At 44.5% G+C, this 27,205-nt stretch overlaps 1 protein-coding gene across 1 annotated transcript; it reads right to left on the bottom strand.

Moving 5' to 3' along the window:
* Positions 1 to 18,652: 18,652 nt before the first annotated feature.
* Positions 18,653 to 20,867, bottom strand: LOC107220516 (neurogenin-1). Its single transcript, XM_015659150.2, has 3 exons — positions 20,579 to 20,867; positions 20,047 to 20,248; positions 18,653 to 19,931 (listed from the first exon to the last, which is right to left on the bottom strand). The coding sequence occupies exons 2-3, from the start codon at positions 20,230 to 20,232 to the stop codon at positions 19,407 to 19,409; spliced, it is 711 nt and encodes a 236-aa protein (XP_015514636.1). The 5' UTR covers positions 20,233 to 20,248; positions 20,579 to 20,867; the 3' UTR covers positions 18,653 to 19,406.
* Positions 20,868 to 27,205: the final 6,338 nt, after the last annotated feature.

Genomic DNA, 27,205 nt, shown 5'->3' with positions numbered 1-27,205 from the left:
ATCTTTCCATTAACCTTACCCACACTGGAATGAAGAAGGTCAATATACTTCGGTGACAATTCGTCTAGCCAGAATTATTTCCAGCCGAGTCTGAACTCGGTATCCTATGCCTATGTCTCGAGGACTGAGCCTTTTTTAATGCCAAAACTTGACAAGGGGCCGTCCATAAATTACGCCTTGTTTTTTTGTCCGTTTGGTTTTATTTTTTCTTTTTTTCGTGTTTATTTAAGAAGGATCGGGAAGAGGCGGGGCTTGAACGGCTTCAGAATACTTGCGAACCCACGTGTGGGGGATAGAAAACAGACATTTCTTTGTAGGAATTTTTTGTGCTGCAAAAATGTGACTAGTATTATACAGTATTAAGTGAGTATGTTTAATCTGATACACAGGGACACAGGTTGACGAATAATCGCTTCAAATCCACAAGACAGTCTACGTTCTGCATTTGAATGACTTCATAATTGGTTCATCTGTTTCAGCCCACCTAAAGCAGCAATTCATTAGCAGCTGATCGAATGCAGCGTAAGGTATAAGGTCGTTTAATCACGTCGACAGCACTCTGATGAAAAGGGTTAAGCGGTAGGTGCGATGTGGTGGAAGTTATTTGGATTAATGTACCCAGAGCTGCACGGGCATAAGCATGCTCAGACTTTCCTTTCATCCCTGAGGATTTCTCTGGCGAAGGGATCCACGCGGGAATTAGACGGGCGAGCAGCCAGGGTGTCGAGGTGCTGATCCTCGTCGCAGGGGACTCCCCGAATAAATTGGCGAATCACTTCACTGTACAACTCGGTGCAGAAGTGCGAGGATCGATTAGAAATTCCTTAGGTATACCAGACTACCGGTTTCGGCAGGGCGAATGGTCGGTTTTCCCCCGTCAAAACGGGGGCGAAAAAACTTCTCCGGGACGTTTTTAATCTTCCGTAGAGTCGGCGAAGTTTACCCCTGAGCAAAGAACGTACACGCAGGGCACACTGTCAACGGGCGGAGTTTCTAACGGATGGGCGTCACTTTGAGCAAAATCCCCAACGGCCATTTTAGGGGTTGTAAAACAAAAGACTGATTTCGTTTCGAACACACCCCTCAATCTGTCTCTGTGGACCACTTTCCTGTGGAATCACCTAACCACCCAGCTAGCCAGGGGAAAATGGTCGCAGACGAATTAGAACAGGTTCGAATTTGAGGAATAGCCGGAAATCGAATTTTTGCACCTGCGCCGTGCATCATTGCGTGCCCCGATGAAAATCCAGTCGAACCGTCGTGTTTGCTTTTCAGACGGTATAACTCATCGCTTGACAAATTATGAGCCCTGGCAAATATGCAAACATGAAAAATTAATAACAAGAACGTCCCGGGGCTTCCCTGCAGCCCCTCTTCGTCCGCTGCCGCAGCACTGCGGGCTAAGTTCTCCCATTGGTTACCGAGGACTATTTACCCGTCGTACTATTTATTCAAGAATTTGAATCGCCCACCTGGAACGCGAGCTACCTCGATTGTTGTGTATTTGCGCAGCTATTTATCACGGTTTATTATTTTCCATTGTTGGCAGAGTCACGCATTGTTGGGACGGTGGAAGGGCCGAGGCGAATTTCTAAAACCATGTCCGATCGGATTTGCATATTGAACGCGCGCGGTGTCCGATTTCAAGCCTGGCACGTTAATTGAGGATATGGTTTTTGTTCTACAGGTATTCATGCTCTGTTACACGTTCTACCGGTTGTTAGAGGCGATCCTCATCGAATTACATCACTACTTGTCGCCCTGCCCTAGTACGCGCTCTCCCGTTTTCGTTCCACCTTCAAGTTCAAGGGTCGGGCTGAGTCGTGACGTCGCTTCTGATTAGAATATAATCATCGGCTGCTCTTTCTCTCAGGGAATGCACTCGGTTGAAAATAAGTATTGTCAAATACAGACGTGGCTCGAACAAATTTTGCAACGCTCACCTTTCATTAAATTCTTTAATTACCTTTCACAAATACACTCCTGCATAGAAAGTATCAATATATTTAAAATCAAGCCCAGGAAAATTTAAATGTCAGATATTTCGAGGACAAAAATACGTCCCAAATATTTTGATGGAAAAAAATCAATTTTGTCAAGTTTATCAAGTTTCCAATCTGACTGATATACGATACCGCTTTTGTTCGTACTTCTTCTGACTAAAAGACAACTTTGCAGGCGTGTATCCTGACTTTCACCTGGTTACTTAACAAACCGTCGTAGCATGCTGGTGCAATCTTCTAAGGTGTGCAAACGAGAGAGTTCCTTTAAGTATCAACGTAGATTAGTATAGAAGCTAGTACAGCTGCACATTGCGCTTACAATTTCGTAAATCGATTCTAAACAGTAGTTTAAACTAATCGAAGCGTACTCGTTAGTTTTTAGCCAAGATTTGAATGCGGCGTTTTGTTAGTCAATATTTTTCTGCGGCTGACAATAGACCGTTAGAGCGAGAGAAAAAAAGCCAAAATGTCGGGTTTAAGAGAGAGAAGAGAGAAAGTCGAACCTAATGGTAGGCAGGCGCACTTGACCCGTATGTTTCGTTTAGAAAATCGTCGGTCCCTCGAAGAACAATGATATTTTCGTGAAGAGGAGGGGGGCCGAAAATCGGACATAAAATTAACAGTATGCAGTTTACAGAGCGTACATTACGAATCAGGGGTGTACGTAGGTCGCTTGCGCGGCTGCAATATTTCACCTCCCCCCCCCCACCCGGCCGACGAGGGTCTTTCCTTGCCACCGGCCTAAGGGCGACTGAGGGGGCTGAGGGCAGGAAGGCACGACAATGGAACCCTTTACCGAGCCCCTAGCACCCAGCCAACATCCATACATCATCATTCCTATCAAAAAAACAAAAAAAAGAAAAAAGTAATAGGAAAAAGAAGAAGGAGAGAGAAAGAGGAACGAGCTAGGGGCCCTATGCCTTGTACGTTGGGCCTAGCAAACGGGCACAGTATACATTGCAGTTGAAGTTCGCTCGTTACGGGGGCTAGGGAACCTCTCCGCTCTTTCTATTTCATTTTCGATCTCTGCACTTCTTACGCCCCGAAGTACGCATCGAGTACATCGCGCAGAGCAACTGCGGGCTGAGAAACCGTTTTTCTCGGCTTAGTTGTTCGCGATATGGTTCGATTCGAGTGGCCCGGATGTAAGTAGACTCAATTGGTCTGGAAGTGACTTTGGCTCGTTGCGGGTCAGCCGTCGATGCTAACCAGCTCCTAATCAATTCTACCCTTGCTACATTATAACCGATACACCTTTTTGTTGCAGCTATAACGTACTCGTCTATCGATACAAAGTACCTACAGCCTCTAGACTGAACCACCTAATTGTTACCGCCCATCAAAAGTTCATGCTCGAACACACTCTCAGCTGTGGAGATGGCAGCAATTTTTCATGGGCATGGTGGTTAGATAATGAAAGAGAGTGATTTACTCTTTGGTAAGAAGTATGTAGGGCAGGAATCCTGATCAAGCAGAGTCAAAAATATTAGTTCGACGACTGGGAAACGAATTTATATGAAAAACATACGTTGTTTTCAGAATTCTACGCTGGTTGTAACAATTAACGATCGCTCGTCGATTGCTTATCCTATTCTGATCGCATAATGAAACCCAATCTTTCTACGTTAAAAACTTACTCATCACTAATCTTTTCCTGAAATTGTCACCAATGCCGGACAATTTATAACACCCATGCTCGGACACTGAGTATGTCATTAAGATTGGTGGTTGTGGATTGGATTCCTTTTTGAACCCGTGTAATGAATCTCTTGAGTAGATACGTGACTGTGAACGGTACTTAAGAGTCAGCGCCAACAGTGACTCGGCAGTATATTTGTTATCGAAATGACGGCAGAAATGGAAAAATAAAACGCGTGAAACCGCAGATATTTGCGAAGGGCTATAGAATGGTGAGATCTTTGTTCATTGTCCACGAGAGAATGAGTGAGAGAAAAGTCTAGAAATCGTTGAAAAGCCCATCAATCACGATGAACCAGCGGCGTCGGGATCGATAGTGCAAAATCAAAAAGGATTAATCCGCTTTTTGAAACGGGTGGACTACCCCTTTACTGTGTCACAGCACGGGTGACTGATTGTAAAACCATACACTAGCCCACAAAGGGTTGCTCCGCTACGCGGGACTTTAAATTTAAGCCTTGTAATCGTTCTGTAATCCTCCAAAACCATGACAGCCATGAAAGCCCGTTCCATGGACAATTTGAAATTTGATCACCCTGCTTTTTATCACCGAGCGTGTAATTATTTTTCCACTCGTAGTTTGAAGTGAAAATTTCTACCGAGACATGAGTATTGAGAGTTGAATTGTACGAGAGCGATTATGAGCAAATCTCCTTCGAACTTGTGACTGTGTATAATTAAAAAAATTTATTGATTTATTCGCTTCTCGGGTTTCATCGACTGACCTTGAACTAGTTCGGATCAATCTATAATTGGCATTGTGTCCTAAAATAGGAGTGAACTTCTATTAATTTCCAATCGACAAACACCTGATTAATATTCCAGTACAATTAGCATAACTCAACGCACTCTTCCAGTACTTTGATCCTAATCTTTGGGCATTACTTTCGCTCTACTTATTACAGCTGTCCAAAAATGCTTACCGTGAAAAAACGGTTTTTTTGAGAAAAAAAAAAGAAAACGCTCTGTTGGGATGTTTTGTCAACAAGCTTAACGGGGATTTTCACACCCCGGTTTCTCATCTCCGTATAGAATGATTAATGGACAGTTTTCGTTGCAATCTGCCCAGTTTCGAGCAACTTCTTTTTTTTCCATCGATGACGTCACGCGATTCAAAGGTGTTTCTAACTTTGTAATAGAAATTTTACCATGAAAAATAAAAGATGTTCTACTCCGAGACAGCACGCTTCACAATGCGCTTTACTGTAACTACGGTTGCATTTTGCAGGCGCGTAATAGCTACAGGGTGAGTCATTTTTTACCTGGTTTAGCCGGAAGTAAGTCAGACGATGATTGTATGGGAGTGAGTTCGTAGGTTTAATTTGATAGTTTTAATTCAAGGCGGGTGCACTTGCGTATCAGAAGGTATTTATTAACTACTTTCGTTCATGCTTATGTAGAAATAATCTTAGATGAGATTACATGCATGTTCTCTTGTGCATCGGTTCATTCTTCGGGCGCGTTCGACTAGAAAGACGTCCTAGGGGGAGATCGTTGGGGCAGGTACCCTCAGTTGGCAGAAAAGGAGAACTGAAAAAAAAAAAAAATCCATAGAGCAAAACTGTCATTGGTACGGGGTGAGTTCATCCCTTGAGCTGCCGTGTAGCGAGGGAGAGAATTCACCGACGTGGAGTGCATTCATCCAAACGCGGAGCTTGGTCGTTTTTGGGATGAACCCTGCAATTTTTATCGCGAGGAGAAATCCGTTCTTGCTGATCAATGCTTTCCGTCTCGCCTTGGGAATACAGCCGGGAAATTCCTCAGGGGGTATGTATAATGTCCGCAAACACCGAACTTTTTAAAGTGAAATGTTCCTCCTCTTTCGACCGATGAAAAGGGGTGTAGCTTTGCTGGATGAGGGCTGTTTCGGAAACGCGTTATCCCTCTGATGCCATAAATCTGAAGAGCCGGTTTCGCTCGCAGCTTGGCGACCAAACGTTGCTGGAATTTCACTGCAGGATAATAATATATTAACGCGAAGTCATTTTTTTCGAGCCGAAAGGTTTGAAATAATTGCTCGAGCCATTGACCTCTCGACCAAACGTTCACTCATTTGCCTACCTAGATTCACTCGCTCAACGATCAAACCCTTATCTTTCCAGACGCATCGCCCCTCCTCTCCCCACTCGGGCAGCATCCATGCTTCATAATTTTCCTTTCATAGAAAACCAGTAGCGCGTGGACGGTTTTTTACCTATTATTTTATCGGCAACTGTTTTACTTGTTACGCAGGACCACCGGGCCTTTTGTTGACGACCACTTTATCCTCAAGTGGCTTTGCGTGCAGCGCCGCTCGATAGACATCTGCGATATTCTTGCTACGCTGTTGCTAACTCGTTTCATACTCAATTTTGAAACAATGAACGCTGCTTGTGTCTTGACGTTGCGGAGCCCATTGCAGCCGACGGGCGCTCAACTTTTTTCAACTCAGAAACTCTCGATTTCTGCTTTTTCCCCGCATTATAATAAATTTTCGAACACTTACGGGACGGAATCTGAAACTTTAAATATATACGCGTGCTTCAAAGAGCCCGATATGAATAATCGAAGAGAAAACACAATTCCCTTGGATCGATGAGTGAGGTGGTAGTACGAACCTCAGTACCAGATCCCGGAGAGATAATCTAGCAGTCCTTTGGGAGTTCTTTGAGTACACGGACGGAGCTGCTCTCGTTCCCTCGAGAGTTCATCGGATAGAGATCTAAGTAAGCTGTGAACAAAGAAGCCAAATTACAGCTAGAGAGAGAAAAAGAGTGAGAGGCCAATAAAAACTGCCCGGAACGTAAATTGATCAAAGCGGAGTAACGGCAAATTTCCCACTTTCAATTCTCCAATTTCGTTTCGAGACACTTCGACTTCGTTTTCTATATTATATCACGAATTCGGATTACGCCGCGATTTATTTCCCGACAGATTTGTTCTCGTCGCAAAATCGATCGTTACGCGGTACTTCGGGTCCGTTACCGGGCCACCAGAGGGGGGCGCCGCGTTTCGAAATCTGATAAGTGAAACAATGGATTGATAGGTGAAGCACCAACATAATGGTAACGTGGCCGTAACCAGGGACTAATGCTCGAGATTACTATCTGGCCATTGTTGCCCGCTGCATTTAGTGTAGCATACATAAGAGCTCTGGCGTTAACGTCAAAAAGCGTTATTCGGTTGGATTGGCTCACCTGGCCTGCTCGTAACCACGTGCCACAGCTCCCCGGACCAAACGAGATGTTCACGAGATTTTAAGTGCGCTTTTCCATGGTTTTACCTTTTGTCCACCTGCCACAATGCTATCTTTGTGTGTAATATCGCTGTTTGCTGATGTTTGATTCACAACCAGATTCCGCATCCTTTGCAATATCGAAAGAATCGTATTATTTGATACTTGAATTGTACTGGTTGTCAGATATATTTCACTTTTTCAACTCCCCTGAAGCAGTGATATAAAATTTGACAACGGAGTGAATCGAAATTACGTTTGTTTCGGAAGAATAAGAGAAAACCTGCTAAACATTATTCTAAAATATAAAAATTTTATTGAAATGGAATTGTTTCAACTGTCTGCAAAATTTATAGAGTCAGAACAAGTTGTAAGATTATATTTAATTTCAATATATACAACGTATTATACGTTGGTAGTTATTATCGATTTTTGCGGGGCTGATCAATTGAAGGGGGCCCCTCACCGACGAGAAACAGTGTGTAAAACAGATCCGTAATCTAGATCAGATTCGACCGGCCCCCAGAACCTCTTCCGCGAATATGCGTCGGTGAGGGTACACCGGGGGTCTTTGTGAGTCTCTTTCAGTGGACTAAGTACTCAATGATTGAAGATTGCTTCTGATTGAAAAGTTCGAGAGAAAAGGTGGTCCATTTATCATGTTCACCGGCGTAAAACGACGAGTAGCTGTACACTTTATCTGCGTCCCTAATGTAAGTGTACATACATCCACTAAGGAGAGATAAAGAGAATAAAAAACGTACGATACATTTTTAATTAATCATCAGAATTCGTACTCACGGTAAATACGAAAAGTAAGAACCTGATTTCTCGTAGTTCCTCACAGCAGCCTGATTACTAGTTTAGTTTTTTGGTCAGGATTAATTCAAGCATATAACCGCTCTTCCTGCCTATACTCGTGTAAATCGAAGCCCGCCTCTTTGACCGGAAACGTTGCTGGTACGTGGCTGGCATTCTGTACCGCTTGAAAGGAAATCAGTCGAAGCGGAAGTGAAAACGGCGAGTACACAGTGCGGAGACCGAGGCCCTTTCGTATTTCGACCGAAAGGTAAACTCGAGTAAACAGCGAGCAAAGCGCAAGAAGACTGGTCACGTGTCCTAATTGAAAAGCATGATCATCGGCAAACCGCCCCGAGCATTTCACGTGGGACCGATGTGTGCAAACGCTTGCGAAACGTTGAAGCTTCCTCCAATATCCTCGGGCTGGGCTTAATTTCGGTTCTCTCTTCTCCGAGCATCGTTTCGTTTGTTTGCTTGCTCTGCTTCAGCTACTCCTAAGTGCGTACAAAAGATTGCATGTATTGTGCTATCCTCGTTTGTTTAACGCGCCTAAATGTGATTTGGAAATAAATTCGAACTGGTTGACGTATTTCTGCAATTTCAAAATCGGACTTATCGTCAAATAATACGGAACATTTTATTACTTATTTTATGAAGAAATGAGAAACAGGGATCGTTTAGAAATTCTGTACGCTGGTTGCGGTTCCCGCGAAAATTCAATGCGGATTGTCTCACCGTGATCAGTCGAGCCGAATTGCCTCCCGGTGTGTGTAATTAGCGTGCAAACACGGCGGCACGTGTCCGAGGAGGAAAGTGTAATGGGTTCATGCTGTTTAATCGCCGAGCTTTCTCACTTCGGGATGAAACGGGCTATGATATCTCAATTAGCCGTTGATCTCCGGTCCTCGTTCATCCGTTTCAGGCACGTGCGTGCGGCGGCGGCGGCGTGAAGTTTACCGGTGATCGATGCTAACCGGAGTTGTTTCAAGACACGTGTGACTTGCCGCGGAGGCGTGAACCCGTATTCGCTTCGTGGGGTATCTCTTAGCACCGCCACGTGTGCAAGGCACGAGGGCCACGCGACCGATGGACAAACTTTAATTCGTCGCTCGTGCCGGTGTGTAACTTGCGGGCTGACATCGCTTCGTAGAAAGATTGATAACGCGTAACAAGTTGATCTCGTCTGTGGGAAATGCTAACCCTGTTATCTACGGGGCTTTCACTTGTAGATATAAACCAACGCCGTATTAACGTTGAAATTCAATTGAAATATTTCAAAAAGTTCAACGCGTTTTATCCCTCAACGATGAAGATGTCATTTTCTAATCAAACTATCTACTGCCATAAAAATTTCATCTTGTGTACGGTTTTTGATTTCTGTGTAATTTGCTGCTTACTAGAAATTTATAATTTTTTTTTCTTTCTTTATTCCGCATTTAGAAGGTTCTGTGGGAATTAATTTTTTTCTGATATAAGCGGTTTAGAGATAAGTTTTTTTCTTTTTTTTTCAAGCGTTAGAACGCTAAAATACGTTTACTCGTAGTAAAGAATCCATGATTCGCATTGAGATTACGATTTTGGAAGTGATGTTGAAATTAAAATTCAAACATTCTTGTGTCGCAAATGGAACAACACTCGAGAGAACGCGTGTCGTTCGAAAGTATGGTGAAATGAATCCGCGACGTACGCGAATAGTGTTGAATGAATGAATAAAAAACATTTTTGTTAAAAGGGTAGTTAGCTATTTTAGCTATCCATCTCCTCGAGCCGGCACGTGACTTTGGTGGTTTAGTCACCCAGATGATAGGATCATTAATATTATCATTTGAACACCTCAATCGTCGCGTTATTATGCTCTGTCCCGATTCCCAGAGAGAGGTGCCAAAGCGTGATACGATATCTGCCCAAAACCAACTCACAATTTAAGGGGGAGGCGCGTGGCTGTGCGGTTAAAAAATTAGGAGTGACGCGATTATAAAGATGCGCAAAAGTGTAATGACCCACCCGTCGCTGTCGCGTGCTGCAGTCACGTGCCGGCGAGGGCGTTTTACGAATCCGACAGGAACTCGCCTCCTATGCTTAATGCGATAATATCCCGGGAACTCGTACACAGATATTATTACACCGACGGTCGCGAAACAGCCGAGACACTCGGTGAGGTGTAATCGGATTCTCGAACCACGGCAGTGTCCATCTGGTCCATCATCTGCGTATTAACCCTTCCAGCATTAGGCGGCGAGGCTCAGCTTACGCCACGATTTAATTACATTGGATATTTTTAGAGCTAGGTTGAAAGCAGGGCAATGTATCTCGATATCTCAAACCGCGACCCCAAAGCGATAGTCAAGCACTAGGAAATAAATATCTCTATAATAATCTGAATTAGTCAAGGCTTAATTTTAGTTTTCGGGTGTTAGGTTGAAAAAAAGCTTTCCAAATTCTCTAAAATGTACTCGTAGTTATCCGCTTCTCTGAAACGCCTTATTTATGCGTTCCATTTGATATCAAGACCTTGTTATCACAGATAGTAATCACGTTAAAACAATCATCGCCCAGCTGTATAAAATATATTTTTTTCCTTGGTGCTGAACCGAATAAGCCGAGCTTCCGGATCGGGCCGAGCAATATCCACGCTGAAGCAAATTCATTCTCAATTTCCCATAACTGAGGCAAATGGTTCCCGCTAAATACCTTAAATAGCTTGAAATTGTCCGGCCGGTGGCGGCTCAGCCGAAGGCGACGGACCCTCCGCTTCATGCAGAAATCAATTCGCTACGGCCCTTAAGCCGCAGCCGTGCTGCAGGCCGTCTGCGGTTTGGGAAATGTTCGCAGGCATATAATATCCAAGTGCGGTAGCTTTGGAATTAGTGAGGGTATTGCCGGCTACTAAATTGTCAAATTAATACACGTATGATTTTTTTTTTTTTTCGCGGAAGTGGTTTCGAGCCTTTCGTGTTCACTTCCGGTTTACGGGCGCGGCGTACAAGAGGTATAAAAAGTTTTGAGAGTAAATCGTGCGAACGATTGAGCACATGCTGCGTTTATTCAAGCTTTATCATTGTATCGAAAGTTTAATAATTCGATACGGGAGTAAGCATATTGCTAACTATCGTTTGAGCATGGGAAGCAAGTACTTGAATCCGCGGATTTCCCCAGCCGGTAGACTTTGAACTGAGTTTCATAACCGCAAATAATTTGCTGAGAAAAGAAGCCGAGGATACATTGATTGTGCAGGTTCGGAAGGAAGGAGGAAAAAAACATACACACACAACTCGAAGGTTCCATGCGGAGGAAACACTCGAGGGGCTTACCCTAAAGTCGGAGAAAGCCGAAAACGAAACGGAGCCAAAGAAGTTCAAAAGTGCGAAAATCCCATCAAGATATTTCGTCAGATCTCTCCGAAAGTGGCTTATTTCAAAAGGGCCGCGCCCCAGAAAGTAAGGGCTATGAATGCCTCGTGAAGTGATGCCGTCCACGCTTCGCTAGGGTTTTCGGTGTGGCCCTTCGCCTCCAAGGAGGTCCGACGCCCAGCGACGCCCAATAACGCCCACCTGTCAAAATCCGATATTACCAACATCAAAGCGTCGGCAATCCGTAAACATTTTCCAGAGTCGCGTGAAAATTCTCGTTCACTCAACTGCACCGAGGTTCAACGTTTCTCCAGAGATATTTCACTCACCGATTATCGTATATCTAAATTACCCTTCAAGTTTTCGAGTATAGCTTCGGGTCGCAGCCTCACAGATAGTGGCAAACTAAAAATTAAACGCGGCTCGTTAGTTGCAATGCAAGTAACGAATTTGCTCTGTAATTGTTGTTTGACTTCTGGTAAAAACTGTTCCAATTGGAAGTAGATGAAAGTCAGTTAATGGGCATCCTGTTACTGTGAATCTAAAAATCAGAAAGTATTTGCAGTGGTAAAAATGCTGGCTGACTAATCTCAGTCAGTTTACGAGTGATTACATTGTCCTGAAAAACTGTGCTTCTTTTACGATTGAAAAAGCTCGACTTCGAGCTTGGAATACTCCGAATCACGGTGAGATTTATGCTGGAACGAAAGCAGCATACTGCGCGTGTAATTGAATACAGGCTACAATCCCGTACTTCGATGTATAAAATAAAGAATGCGCGAGCGAGATTTAATTAACTTTTTGCCGCGGTGTTGATAGTACAAACGAAACGTAAGCCCATGAGCAGATGATCCAACAAACGGACAACTCGTCAGACCATCGTCCACCTTCTCGTGTTACCGTCGTGAAGAGAAAAACTCAATTAAAACTCATCGCGCAAACATTACGGCCTCTGTTCGTCAGCAGGACTGGACTCGGTGTGTTGCGATAGCCTTCGTCCTCGAAATTTTCCTTCCTGTGCTTGTGTATGCCTTGGCTTCTTTTTTTCATACAGTGAATAATAATAAACCGTTGGACAGATGCCAATGAAGGTTCGAAGGCACGAAAAAATTATCAGGATATTATTACAGTTTGACCGTTGATCAGTCATTCTCAGTCGACGAATGATTGTGAAAGCGACGTCGTTGGCTAGGCGTAATTTTAAACGCGTCCGCGATTTCCGAAGTGACTAAAACACGGCATTGAAACTGATTTCATGGCAGCCGAATAACTAATCGCTGCTGACCAGCAAGTAGTTGGATCACCTACTCATTCGACGCGTACATACACATCCCTTAATCGACGTTATTTCGGTAAATTTTTAATCCACCTTTTAATTCGTGCCTTGTTCGTCGGACCGTGTCGCCGGCACACATAACAGTTATCACCCCGCGCTAGTGTCATTGTTATGAAATAATAATGTAGTGCAGTTCGAGGAGGGGGGCCAATGAGGGGGTGAATGGACGGGGGTTGCTTCGATCACAATCAAAGCCAAAGCCAAAGCCGGTGTACGACCGAACTAACGCACGAACACGTCACTACTATATCTTCAGTGCTTCTCAACTTATCCACAGCGATAACACTCCAATTGTCAATCATTCGATCAAAAACTTACCCTCGTTTCACGTGCCTGGTACAATCAATCTATGTTTCACCGGTGAATAATGCCTGTCGACAAAAGAGAGAGAGAAAAAAAAAGAAGAAAATCGAGAATAACAATTTCAAAATTTCTGCATTTTATTTCTTCCTTGTGATCGAGTGCTTAAAGGAGGGGGGGGGGGGGGGGGAGGGGATAAAATTGACGAGCAACAGTGCCTTTCCGGCGATGATCCTTGCGAGAGAAAGGTTTCATCTTGTTAGAAAAAATCGCGGCAACCTGTTTACGGAACCGAATTTCCGCGTGTGCGTACATCGAGCGTACGAACCCCTGCCATTCGGACTTGCAGTTTGAAAATGCGGACAGATGGCTTGTCGTGGCGCGAGCCGGCCCCTTTCCTAGTGGAGAGGCCAGTGTAGGCGCTGACTAGGTTGTGCCACGGGCCAGCTAGGCTCACCCACACGCTTTCCCGACGGGCACACGCACACTAAACAATAGTTAAATCAGGGTGCGGGACGCAGGGTGCTGTGGGTGTTTAATGAGCTGCCAGTACAGTGACTGACTACTGCCTACCAGCAGCTTCGTACCCGCCGCGCCGTTGCCGAGCTTGCGGGGGGTTCCCCGTTTTGCTCGGGGCCTCAAGTACGTATAACGCCGTGAGGGAGGGAGGGGGGGGCAAGGGGGGGGGGGGGGAAACACGGGGACGAGGAGGAAAAGCCGGGGAGACACCACTTGACTGCTCCGCGGACACCGCCTGGTGTAAAGTGTAGGAATAACATTGAATATTTAAACGTTCTACGTGGGTCGAGGCTGACTTAACATTTTTCCCTATTTAAACGCGTTACATCGTCCTTCCGCCAGCTGATCTTCTTATGATAATCGGCACGTGGGAGTATGCAAATCCATCGCCAACCGGAAATTATATTATATTTATATATATATTGATGTTTGCGGTTATCGGCGACGAAACTGACGCAATCTCAAAAACCGAAAAACATTATTTCCTGTATGAACAAAAAATGTTAATGGAAATAACCGGAAGTACCCCCTGAGTATTTGATCACTCGAAAAAGTTGGGAGTCATTAAATTTCAGTGCAATAACTCAAAAACTGTAATTTTTCAATCGTGTCCATTTCGTCACTAGGGAGCGATTTGTTACTAAAAATAAACCGGCTTATGTACCCGTAATTCCTTCGGACTAGATTTTGTTTTATATCGACGTGATTTTTTTGTACAAAATTGGGAATATGAGAATCGCATTTATCTTTGCGGGTAAAGGCAGAGGCAGTTTTATTAGCTACAAAAGAATCCTCTCTACGTATATCTCACGGCTAGTTGATCCCTCAAACTGCGGTCATCCCAGGTCCTTTCTCCCTTTCAATCATCGGCGTTTTCTAGGTTGCGCATACCTACCTATGTATTCGATGCCGCATTCACCGAAGCAACGCGTCCGTAAAACCGACCAACTTCTTTTCATTCAATGAGACGTCCGAAGAGCCAATTGCAATACCCTGAGGAGCTAATAAGAGATAGGTATTGAATTTCGGAACGGAACGCTGCCGAGAACTGTATCAACAGGGGAGGCCATCGGTAGCGGTCAGGAAATTGGATGAAACGTTTTTCTTTCCTCTCATAGTCGATCTGTCTCACTCAGGCAACGTCCACGTTTACGCAGGTGCCCAAACCGCGGTTTCGTAACTTGAAACTGTTTCTGTACTTGTCGCATTTCTGCGGGACTCGAACGTTCAGCATCTGAAAATTTGATTTTCCTTTCATGCTGGGAACAGGTTTCACTAAATATTATAAAAAGTTTGGAGATTCACATATTCAAAAGTGTGTAGCTGAAAGGGATCGAGAGGTGTTATGCTTCGGTACAAATTCGGCTATATAAGCAGGTTGCGGATTATTTTAAGTATTTCATCGAACTAGGACCGACGCTTCAGACTTGGCGCAATAAAACAGGCGGTTGGATTTATCCGAAAAAATCCCTGCCATAACGCGGTTTTTCATTCACAACGACACAGGCCATACCAATTCGACAAAGAGCGTCGAGTCCCCTAATTTAAACTTACATACGAACTGAGCTTTGGTTCAAAGGTAAATACTCCTAGCGCGCTTGTAATCCTGTCTAAGCCTCCCTCCCTTCTCTCCGGATCTTATGCCCCCTTCCTGCCCCCGTTAATAAAATATACACACATTCGGCGCACCATGATTGCAACTTGACGTTCTCCAGTGCTAAAAAAGTATCTTACAAACGGAGAAATTGGTACTTTCTGAAAAAAGTCAACACGAGCGTGCAACTACGGTCACGTATAAGAATTCGGCCTACCGAATTAGTCGGTTACAATAACCATCGACTGAAACTGCAGAATTTGGACTGGAAAAAAGCACGTCGCATGCTACGAGCGATTCTCCTCTTATCAATAATTCGCAGGGTCGGATATCGCCTGGCAATTCTTGAAGTAAATTATAGTCTTGAATGGAATCGCAGCGGGGGGTTGGTTGGCCGGCACGCGTCGGGGGTTCACCTGCCCCTGGTCTCGGTCCCCCCCCCCCCCCCGACGGGGTGCACGCGGTCTCTCGATCGGCGTCACCCGAGCGAGACCGGGGCCCGACGTACCCCGGCATCAGACATCTGTCCCCTCGCGAGTCAAAGGCCGTCGCGTTCCTGGGCTCAGACCGAGGTATCGCGTCGCGGGGACTCATTGTCGAGTTCCTGCCTACCGTGCGATGTCAATTCGTGTACCATACAGGACGCACATGCGTACGTAAAAATGAGAAATGAAAATCCCCTGTTGTTAGTCCGTCGACGGAGCCGGTAGTTTTTGTGGACGGAAAGGAGCGACGAGATTGGCCGGGCCTTCTTACGACTCGGAAATCATTCGGCGTTTACGGTTTTCGATGCGAGAGCAATTCTTTATGCCGCGATAAAACGGCGCTGTATGTCGACCGTTCAGGTAAAAAACGACCTCACGCGGTGTCTTTCAACCGTCTCATTTCTACACCCCTTTATCACGCTGTGTACTCGAATTCGGTTCCTGGCTTTTTTCACTGGGTTCACTGCCGCGATTCGGGTAGTTGAACTCGGGTGTAATGACTGATGCCTGGATCATTGGAAACGATCGAGTGAATCGGGCCCAGGATTCCCACCGAGAATTTCCTTGGCACGAAGGGTTTTCCAATTTCGTCGGAACGCTGCCTGATCGTTCGCGATCGAAACCCCGAACTTATGGCGATGTTTGACGAGATCGCGCACAGTGTGCGGTATCCGTGTCCCCATGATGAATAATGCAGCTACCTTCAGGATTAATCGACAAACCAAATACGGTTTTCCATATTTTAGCGGACCTATCGCGCGGCTACGAATTTGGGACGTGTGTACTCGGGATGAGGCAACGTGTACACAACCGACGTATGTCCATCGAAAATAGGCGAATCTAGGCTCGCGTAGAATATACCGCTGGATTTTGAGCGTTGCGATCGAGCTGGATATATACCTCGGTGTGGTTTTCTGTATTGTTCGTGGTTCACCACAATGGCCTGCAAATGCCGGCCCTCGATGAAAAGCCATTCTCTCTGTACCCGTATATACACACGAAACCTTGGGTCTTAACAGATGCTGAAACACGATGCCATACGAGATGTTTGGCAATTTTTTTCCTTTTCTCTGTGTTTCTCCACTTTTTGCCACGTCACGTTGGCCTTTTCGTTATACAGGGAGACGACTGACGCCACGAACCCTAATCGAATTATCGTCTTCTCATCTCAGAGAATTATTGAGGCATGATTCGTGCCTGCTTGCAAATCTCGATCTAGCGGAGCGGATTTCCATCTTGGAAATCGTTACCCATCCAGCAGGTGAGCGTTTCCGTTATTTCACCCATAATTTCGCCATCCGGGTACCGAGGATCCAGTCGATTGAAAAGCCTACGTCGTTATTGAGGAATATTAGACCGGCGCACGGTCATCAATCTCGCTGAGAGGTCGGGTCATTAATCATTGATTATCCGCTCATCGATCGGTCCGGATAATTTCACGAATTTTCCTGAATTAGGAAAATTCCCCTCGACGACATTCCGCTTCCCTCGGATTTCGAACGGGAGGAAATACTACTGGATACGTGGAGGGGTGCAGACTCTGCACCAGAAGCGTACCTAACGTGCACCCACCAGTATGTCACCATACGCACCAGCACCCTCATACAATGCACGCATCGCGTCCGTGTGCACGCGACACACACGCTTCCGCTGCTCGTGTTCGTGCTTCGTCGGATCGATATGTTCACTCGACGATGACGGCTTAGTCGAAGGCGATCTAAACTAAATCATGACCTCGGCGATTCGCACTGATACGGAAAAAAGCGAAAGGACTTGAAAAGAAAATTCAAGAGTTTCCGTCTCCAAGGATCCAAATATTCCGGCTTCGGTTTTACCGAAGATCCTCGAGTACCTATTTGGCGAAGAATTAACGTCGCAAAGAAAGTCAAATTCCACGTGATGCGCGATGCGAAAAAATGGACGCCTTCACCCCTGCGAATTGACAAACTAAGGGCGGACACCTTTATGGCACTTTATACGGCCGGCTGTCGAACCGTTTCGACCCCGCGTGCTTTTCGCGCGCTTATAATATATATCGGGGACATAATAGTTCTATTGAACCATTACCATTATTGGTGAGATTTGGGGAAACGGCGAGCGTGTGCTAACGGATTCGTCGCAGCTTGCGCCTTGTTTGCAAATAGCATCGCGTTCTAAGCTACTGATCAAATTCTAAACGCCGTGACCGATGCTACGTGATACAAGTAATAGATTTGTTAGAGCTTGCAGTTCTCGCGCTGTTGATTTAACTGCTTCGAGGGGGTGGAATTACGCGTTTCGTGCGAAACCTGACTCTCTACGATTAATCGGGATCCTTGAAAAATTTCATATTCTTCCTTTGAAACTTCGGGAAAAATAAGCGCAGATGAAAATAAGATAAAGCATGAGTTGCGCGGACATAAACAGGACTCTCGAAACGAGTGGCATAGAATTTGCGCAACTATATACGTACAAGAGGGGGTGAAAATATTATCCTTTCATTTGCACCGACTCGCTTGAGTGATGTTTTGATAGATCTTTCCAACCTACCCTTCGGTTATTGATCGAGTAGCTGACGTCTTCTGCATTGCATTTATTTTCCTAACACCTATAAACCCTCTGTTGTGAAAAGGGAACGCCCGCGATTCCGTTGTTATGGTAATATTGTTCCCATTTTTCGAAATTCGTGTTCGTTTGCCGCAGGATCGATCACGCTTCGTCGTTTGATTCAAACCATTGATTCCTTGAAACGTATTTTGGCACGAAAACTTTCTAGCCATGAGACTTAAGAATCGGCTAACAATACTCTCGCCGAGTCACGATTCGGCAGTGTTAACATTTCGAAGAATTGTAATCCTCCTCGGCGTTTAAAGAGCAACGGGAATCCATTGCGGAGTGGAAACGTAATCTGTCGGATTAACGGTGTAGATGGAATCTCGGGGAAAAATTTGTGATACATCTGCCTTATACAAGGCCGGTAATTCCCGCATAAAGGACACGTGGCTCGGCACGTGTCGGGTGATTCTAGAGCGCGAATTCATTCCTGCAAAGTGTATACCTACGTGGCGCTTCGTGTTCCACGTGCACTGCTTTGAGATTGATACTTTTGTTTTCCATTGTGAACAGATCAAGCTTTGCGAAGACTCGTACGTGGCATGATTTGAAAATTGTTCTACGCGCAACAGGCTTGGAAGGAAGTGCATTGTGAGGATATGGTCGTTGATACGGCACCGATTTAGGACATTTAAGGGCGTTGAAACGAACGACGTATGTTTATAGATAAAATATGATTTATTGGTAAAGTATAAATTCTGTACAATATATATTCCCTGAATTACACAAATTGACAATTCCAACGGGATAAGAGCACTAGTTGAGGCATAGTATTTATTATTACTATTATTATTATTGTTATCATAAAATTCCTTGAAATGTAAAACAAAAATGAGATCGAGCGTAAACCCGCGTTACGTGAGATCAACTAAAAATATAATGACTAGATCCGAGAGGAACTTAATTAGTACGTATTAACAACTAAAACGTCGTGTGCTTGTCGTTTGGTGAAATTTTCTAAATTACGCGTACAATCTGTTGGATGAATTATAGAAAAATACGAGGTGGAGAAATTTCCGGCATCTCGTACAGACTGGTAATAGAATGGTAAATAAAAATAGATTTAGACACACATCGCATTCGCACTAATTAGGTTATTAAAATATAACATTCTCTTATAAAATAGATAACGATAATCTTTAGCAATATTACTTTCTTTCGTTTTCTGTTTTTTCTTTTTTATACAATCGTATTAGCCCAATAAAGGCGACAACCGCACGAACTTGTTCTGATTCCAAATGATATTGTATTGAAAATTACGGAAAGCTCCGAACCCATAACTTACTCAAGATATCACGTTATTTTCTTTTCTTACACACAATAATATAACCTTCTCTCTCCCGCGAGCTCGAGAATCTCAAGAAAAAAATCTCAACCCCAATTTGCCGCTCGCAAACTTTGACCCCGAAAATGGCGGTGATCAACGTCCTTCTCGACGATCCTCGGTTTCACCGACCGCTAACGGGACTCCGATCAACACATCACAACTCGCGCTACGATATTTTATAATCGTTTTACAAGCACTGATACATGTTGGTATGGTGTCCCATGGCGTGGTGATGGGTCGCGGGCAGAACGTGGGGAGAATGATGTCCGTATACTCGCTGTTCGTAGCAGGGCTGATACTGGACCGGTGGACTGATACTCTGATCGCTGTAGCAGTCGTACTCCTGCCATTCGGGCATGAATCTCTCCTGCGGATACGGGAACGCCGAATGAGCGGGACCAAGGCGTTTTTGAGCTGCGACGGCGCAGCTTCCGGTCGAAGATGTGATCATGTTCCCGTTCTCGCCGATGCTAACCGTCACGTTCCCGACGTTCAGTGTTATCTCGCCGGCCTCGGACTTTCCCAGGGTCTGCGACAGGGCCCATATGTAGTTGTGAGCGAAGCGGAGCGTCTCGATCTTCGTCAATTTCGTATCCTCGGGGAACGTCGGGAGCGCCAGGCGAAGACGTTCCAGCGCGTCGTTCAGGGTGTGCATCCGGTGTCGTTCTCGATCGTTCGCTTTTATGCGACGGTTACGTTTCAGGCGAAGGACCTGCGGATTTTCGACAACGATGACGGATTGTCTTGGAATATTCTAGTCTTGCTCCAAGTTTCGTGGCTCGAATTCTTAATTCAGTGCAAATAAGTACAGATGAAAGGTAACTCACCTGAGTTGGACTCTTGCACCGCGTGCCGCGCGATTTTTTCCGTTTCTCTTCCTTTGCGGTGGGGAAAAGAGCGTCGGTGGGTGACTCGTGCTTCGGTGATTCAAAGCTCACGTCAAAACCGGAGTCAGACGAGCTTGAAAGCTCGTCAAAGCCTCCCTCGCTGCAGAATGAATATTCCGACGACATTGCACTGGGGCTTATTCTGAAACAAAAGAGCGACGAAATACTTGAATGATGGCATATGCGTCATGCCCTGAGTGCCGAGTGTCTCGAGGAGTCAATTTTGGACGAGAAAATTACGTTCGGTATGTCGCAACAACTCTGATCAGCTTCTATCAACGAATAAATTCAATGTGATTATCGCAAGCAAAAATAAATTTCCAGTTTCAATAACGGTATTTTATTTTTACATGTATCCTCAATATCGAATACAGTTCTTTCGATTTTCATTTCAATTTTCCCAACCATTAATGTTATCGAGATTAAAAAAAAAAAAAAAAAAAGAACAGAAATATTCTCCTCCCGTGCTCACCTGGATCGAAAAATTGTGTAAAGTAAATATCCGACAGAGAGATATATCCCTTCGTTATAGATAATTCACCACACACCGTGAAACGAGACGTAAAAATTATGAGCAAAATTTGTGAAAACAAATGGCACACTGTCAGCAGAATGGCGAAATTTCTTTTAAACACATGGCGGCTGTACGCGAGCTGATGAAGAAGCAGGCGAATATGCACGTTGATTTCCTCTCACTCGGTTCGCGTGCGCATCGATTAAGGGCCGAAGAAACGAACGAACGAACGAACGAGGAAAGGACCACCGATCTATACGGGGTACGGTCTAGTACTGTGCATGTGCTTAAGGGCTGTGAGGGCATATATACACCCCCCGAGCCCTTTGCCCCCTCCACGCCGCACGACCACCATGCACCGCGGGGCACCACCATGCCGGCTTCAGCTCACCCCATAATCAGTGGCGGAGGGGTACCCGCTACCCGTTGCTCTCCCTCTCTTTCGTTCTTCGCTCCGTAGACGCGTGCCGTTCGGGGCGCGTGGATGCAGAGGAATAGCTTGTTACCGGATTAGAGGTTTTGAGGTCGTTCTTTCGGGCCTCGTGTTGTCACCGACGGATGCAATTGGTTCTTTAAATGCGCGACTGTTGTCCAATGCGCGGTTTCTCGGATGGATTTAAAGCCGGCTCACGTGACCGGAAGTCGAGACAATTGCACCGGCTACTCGTGTGTTTGGGGATTTTGCCATTAGACCGTTAATGCCTTTTGAAAAAGCCACCTTATTTTCGAGTACAGTCAATCACTATCAGGGTTGTTCGACAGCTGCTCGATGGAACTAGTCTCTCTATACGGTTATATCCGGAAGTTCCAAATGAACTGGGAACTCTAATTACGCGAGAAAGTTATAGTCACTGACCGGTCACGGACTATCGACGGATCTGTAAAATTTATTCTCATACCGTTGTCAGTGTTCATTATAGGTAAGCAATGAAAACGGTGAAAGCTGAGGAAGTGAGCATACCTAGGTACAAGGTAGATGTAATGTGCGTGTGGGTACCTTTGAGATTTTATCTTGCGGTCTGACTCGTGACAGCTGTATAAGCCGAGACTGTGGTCGGCTTTCGGAATGACACCGAGATCCGGTATATCCAGATCACCAGGATATCGAAATTTAACGTTCTTCGAAATACTGCGGATAGTATTAAAGATACTCGTATCGCTTTGTGTCGAGGATCTTATAACTCCACCTTTTCTATCGAGGACGAAAATCCCTCGAGGATTTCTCTCATCCGGTAAGTCCGTAAGTACGCCGCTATCGAGATCCGGAATCGACCTTTTTTCCTGGGCTTTGAGGGGCTGGCTGGGTATCAGGAAGTCGGAAGTATAATTAGTGCCTCGGCAATCCACCCCTGCAGAACTAATTCCCTGTTATTAGAACCGGGCATTAGGGAAACACCGTGCGGTAAACTCGGAGAATTAATGTTTTCTTATTGTTATGCATGGTTTGGCACTGGCCGAATTTAGGAAGCAGTTTTTTTCAGGACTCATTTAGTCCACCCCATGAATTCGCCAAAGGGTCGATTTGCCGATTTTTCGGGGAAATGTCCGCGCGTCGCAAAGTGTCGAAGTGGGATGCTTCTTTGTGATATGGGATCTGGATGATTTTCAGAACCCGCAAGTACGAGCGGAGAAATTAATAAGGACTTATCGGGTGCGTGTAGGTACTCTGTGTGCTCATGGTGAATGTTCGAGATACGGTTCTGCGCCATATGTCAGTGTTTGGCGCCTCTACAAATATGTGTGTACAGTGTTCGAAATTTTATTGATGATATACCCAGACTTTACGATTCTATGTTTTTGTCCCGGAAGTCGCCGTGCAGCTATCTATCTCTTCACTGCACTGGCAGGACAAAAAGATCGGCACAATACACGCTTCCGATAAGTTCGGGGAAATAAATTTCCAACTTTTAAAATTAGAGATTCCGTGATTGCGCAACACTGCCCGGTGGTAATAAGCAGACAATGGGGTATGATGATGAAATCTGATTTTGGAATCTCGGTCAACGCTGTGTTTCTTTTTTAAATTAATTCTACGGCGATGCAAGAAAGTTTCAACGAACGTTTCACTTCCTCCAAGACACAAGGGCACTGATTAAATTTTTCATTTTTTTATTAATTAAACAGTTCCTACCTTGAGAAAGGAGCTTACGGCAACGCGTAATAATCTCTTCGAATAATGACACAGTTTCACTCCTCGGCGAGTGATCCCGGCTGATATCAGAATGAAAATAAGTAAAAGTGGACGATAATCTAATAAAACTAACGGGGCCCATATGTCGCATCCACTAATCAGCTGATAATGTCGGTGGATTGCTATAGAAACGTGCAGGTAGAGTTACTGGAAAATTTTCGTACGTTCAGATAAAAAGCTTGCTTTAATATTCGAACGGGAAAATTTTGCAAATATCGTATTCAGCGCTTGATTGTAAGATTTAATCTGAACGTTATCTATCGACTCGAAAATCCAATGAATATAATACTGAATCCTCTAATCAATGTTTTCCTGTAGCTCGTTATCGTTTCTTGGAAAATTTCGAGTCCCAAACTCGTTCGTGTCAGTTTGTCAATATGTGATGATAGGTTTCGATGTTCGTAACGAAATAATTGAGTAATGATCACGATGACTTCACGTTTCAACGAATACACTCTCAACTGTTGGAGAGATGAGTTTTTTTTTAACGTTTCAAGTCTTTACTGTCTCCCGATGTGGGAACTGGGGGAAGTCTCGTTATTCCTGCATCAGCATTGCGAGCCATTTTCCTCGACGCCACCTGTTCCTTGCCCTAGAACTGGAGCATTTCGACTCCGGTCGAGGAGAAACAATGAGGGAGTGTATCGAAAGCGATCGATCACAATATTCCCGGTTATATGACACCGATGGAACGGCATGGTCCGCAGTTTAAACAAATAACTTCAATCTATGAAGTTTAATAACAGGCTGAGAGGCGTAGCTGCGAACGGGGAATGGGACCTGTTCCTCGTGTCCACAGATCTGTGGCAAATAAGACCCATTCGAACGGTGAATACACGGGAACAAAAAATGCTGGGACCACGTGTGGCATGTTTGCTCAACGATTCGTTATCAAGATATATTCATGCATTCTGAGTGTACTGTCAATAATTTGTTCAATGAGAACAAATAGACGTCTCGGTAACACTGCACCACCTCCAACACTCTGGATGAAAAACGACTCACGTGCCTGGAGCCTCGCGATTCGTTTCTTCTCTTTCACAACAAACCCATTATTACAATCCTTTGCTATTTTGTACAATGACGAAGCCCACCGCAGTTATAGCGACGAGTCAGCCGCAGCTATACAAACCGCGTCATTACGTCGCTGAAAAATTTGACATCCTTGAATCCTTCTATTTTATACGATAACGGAAAACCTTGACCAAGTTTATGACGTCAGAGTCCATTACTTGTTAGTATTTCGTTCCCTCAACTCGGTTCCAAGCTATAAGTACAAGTTCACAGCATAGAAATTTCATGGTTGAAAATGGGAACTGATTCGACCCAAAGTAAGCAGTATCAAGAAGCACATAACCGTTCAATTTGCTGAAGGTGATGGTGAAGAACTGAGGTAAAATATTTCCGTTCATGCCTGACATGGACAGGTTCCGTTATCACACAATATATAAGTTCGGTAGAATTACCAGCTACTTATCTAGATTCTCTCCGTTATTCCAACCAACGCCACATAGCTTTATGTCAAGTATATCGAAACATAATTTCTTCTTTCTCTGACAGGTTGACACTTGGGTTGTGAAGAGAAAGCAGAAGACCCAGAGTCTCCAGGCAAGGCTGAGCTAAAGAAGGATGTGCCCTGAGTATCTTCATTTCCATAACAACGCGGCCAACGTTCAAACCGATCATGTTCGATCGAGTGTCCCATTGACACGTGTATCGCAAATGTATGTATAACCTTCACGCCTCCTAAAGCGGCGACATACTGTGTCTAATTGAGGGTGACATATCTCCCGTGCGAGAATGCCCTGTTTGAAAAAGGGTTGGGCGACGTGTCACGCTCGATTTACACGCGATTTCTGCAAATTGGAACGCGTTTCGTTAGTTTGCGGTTCGGTTTTCGCTACTGCTAACTGCAAACGGTGGAAAGGCAGCGTTCTCGTTCCGAAAATCATTTCATTAATTTTTTATTCTTTGCCCCAGTTTTTATACATTTTTTTACGCAGAGGTTATGCGTTCAAAAATTTTGGTAGATGATTACACAATGATTTTATTGGAACATAATTTTGCGACAACGATAGTAATTGAGAGTATGTGATTTTTTGTCATACTTTTAACGAGTGAGAAGCTTCTCATGACGCAACGTTCTCATAGCTGCAGCCAGCGCAGATTTTCTGTTGTATTACGGCCGTGGTACTTACGATTAGCTGCTATTACACTTGACTATTTAGGCGAAACGACTTTCTCTCCTGCAGTCAGGAAGTAATTATTTCTTTACTGTCGCGTCGCCAGTGCAAATGTAAGAAAAATGTCTGATTCTTGACTTTACTGTTTGCTGAAATTCGTGCAAGTAATCTCAACATAAAACCTTGGAGTAATTGGATGCAGTTTTTCGTACTATCCAGTTGTGAATTTTTCCATTGTTGCTTCAAATGATATATTTATTTACTTTTTAAATATCTCTGCGGACATTGAAAATCCTATTGCTTGCTGTGATTCTCATTGCCGAAATGAAACAGGTGTCATGCCTAACTTCGTTTTCTCTTCTGAATTTTATTACCCGTCAGCGACTGCATGTCAAATGAATCTACCGATAATCATTTTTCGAGAAATTTTGAAAATAAGAGAATTTTGGGGCCCACCACCGACCCAATTTCACACTTTGAATGCTCTCTGTCGTATCGCAAATAAAACTTTCACACCGTGAAATCGTAACGGTTGATATACGTGTATAAGCAGACGGTATGGAAGATCGTCAAAAATTACACGAAAGATTTGGTTTTTGAGCGTGAAAAATTGAAAATCAAATAAAAAAGGGGCGTGCGCGTGTATCGGTTCTGGGTATTGGAAAGGTTGAATTATTGAGCCCAAAAGGGTTTCCTTTTTTCCCGTCTGCTTCGCAACCCGAACGATTCGGTCTAATTGGATAATTTATTGGCCATTCGCCCGGCCCAAGCACACGGATGCATTTGCTATTGCAAAACTACGTCGTACGCATTAAGCAATAGTTCACAAACATTTGCGCAACATCTCGCACTCCCGTATCGGTAATACCTTTTGCACCTGAACGAGAAATTGCATTGCGGCATTGTGCAGCTAGGCTGTACAGACACAGCGAAGATTAACTCTGATCCCTTGCTTCTGCAGCTGTGAGAAAGATGTGCGATAGGTATAATAATAATAATAATAATAACAAAGTGGTCTTTCACATTTTCCTCAGTCGATGCTCAGAGACGCGCTATATTTATAACTATTTGCGAAATCCTCCCGGCGAACTTCGATCTTTGCGAAACACATTCACTTTTGAGAAAATAAAAGTACTTATGTTCGAAATCGCGGAGGTTTTGCGTGGGAAGTTCGGCGCTCCTCCGAGATTCAGTAAATGTCTCAGAGAATTTTTACTCCGGTGTAAGCGTAACCGTTTCCCTGCGAATATTGCGGGAAGGAATTATGGAATTTCGCAACAATGTTGTTCCTGGGAAGCGGGCTAATTAGTCTTCGCAATGAGAAGACAACCGGCGTGAGCGAGCACTCGCCACTTTGGCGCTGCTCATGGGTACAGACAATTGCTCGGCTTCAAGTGAGACCAGGGAATTTTAGCGAAAGGCGAACCCGGGCCCAGCTGGTCCCACGGTTTGCTGAACTCAGGGCGTACCTGCGCGCTCCTCGAATCTGATCGATGCCGGGCCTTAACGAATTCGATTGTTTCAAATGCCCGGCGCGAAAGGGTCCATGCTGGTCTCGATATCGGGTCATTGAATAGAGTCGGTGAAGTAGGTTCAGGTATGCGCTCTATTCGAGTGGACCTTTATACCGACACCAATGTTCGTTAACTCTTGGTTAACAATATTTCATGCGCAATCGAGAGCGCGAAACCAACCAACTCTGCTATACGGGTGGTGGCAGTTCATAATTCCGTTACTACTGCATCCGTGAATTTATAAAATAATGTTTTGTCGTGAGGTTCGATTTCAGATAGGTAAATCGGACTGGGAATATGGGATGGAAGTGAACGTATTCGTTTAGATTTACAGAAGTAGGTATAATATATCGATCCTTAAGTGAGTTCGAGTAAATCGTGATCTGCGACATGTTTAGTTTGAACTTTCCATCATTTAACGCTTCATGGTATAATTTTGGGAATCCTTAGAATCATGGAAGGTGCTGGCTCGAAATTTGTTGAGAGTGAATCGCTGAACCAAAGTGTGTGATCAATTTATTTCAGTCCTGTAAAGATTTTTAATGAATTCAATTTATCATGTTTACCTACAGTTTATCAAAATGTAAGTCACCCAGAAAGAAAGCTGTTGGTGAACAAGTGTTAAATTTACACCATCGGCACACGAATGCGCAATAGCTTCTAACTCGATTTGATCAATTATTTCAAGCCTCTGCGG

This window comes from Neodiprion lecontei, chromosome 1 (assembly GCF_021901455.1).
Source record: "Neodiprion lecontei isolate iyNeoLeco1 chromosome 1, iyNeoLeco1.1, whole genome shotgun sequence".
Lineage (NCBI taxonomy): Eukaryota > Metazoa > Arthropoda > Insecta > Hymenoptera > Diprionidae > Neodiprion > Neodiprion lecontei.
This window is presented reverse-complemented; position numbering and strand designations above follow the sequence as displayed.

Coding starts and splice junctions, on each gene's coding strand:
- LOC107220516 (XM_015659150.2), bottom strand. CDS start 20,232: ATGTCGTCGGAATATTCATTCTGCAGCGAGGGAGGCTTTGACGAGCTT. Junction 19,932..20,046: donor GGTGCAAGAGTCCAACTCAG/GTGAGTTACCTT, acceptor GAAAATCCGCAG/GTCCTTCGCCTGAAACGTAA.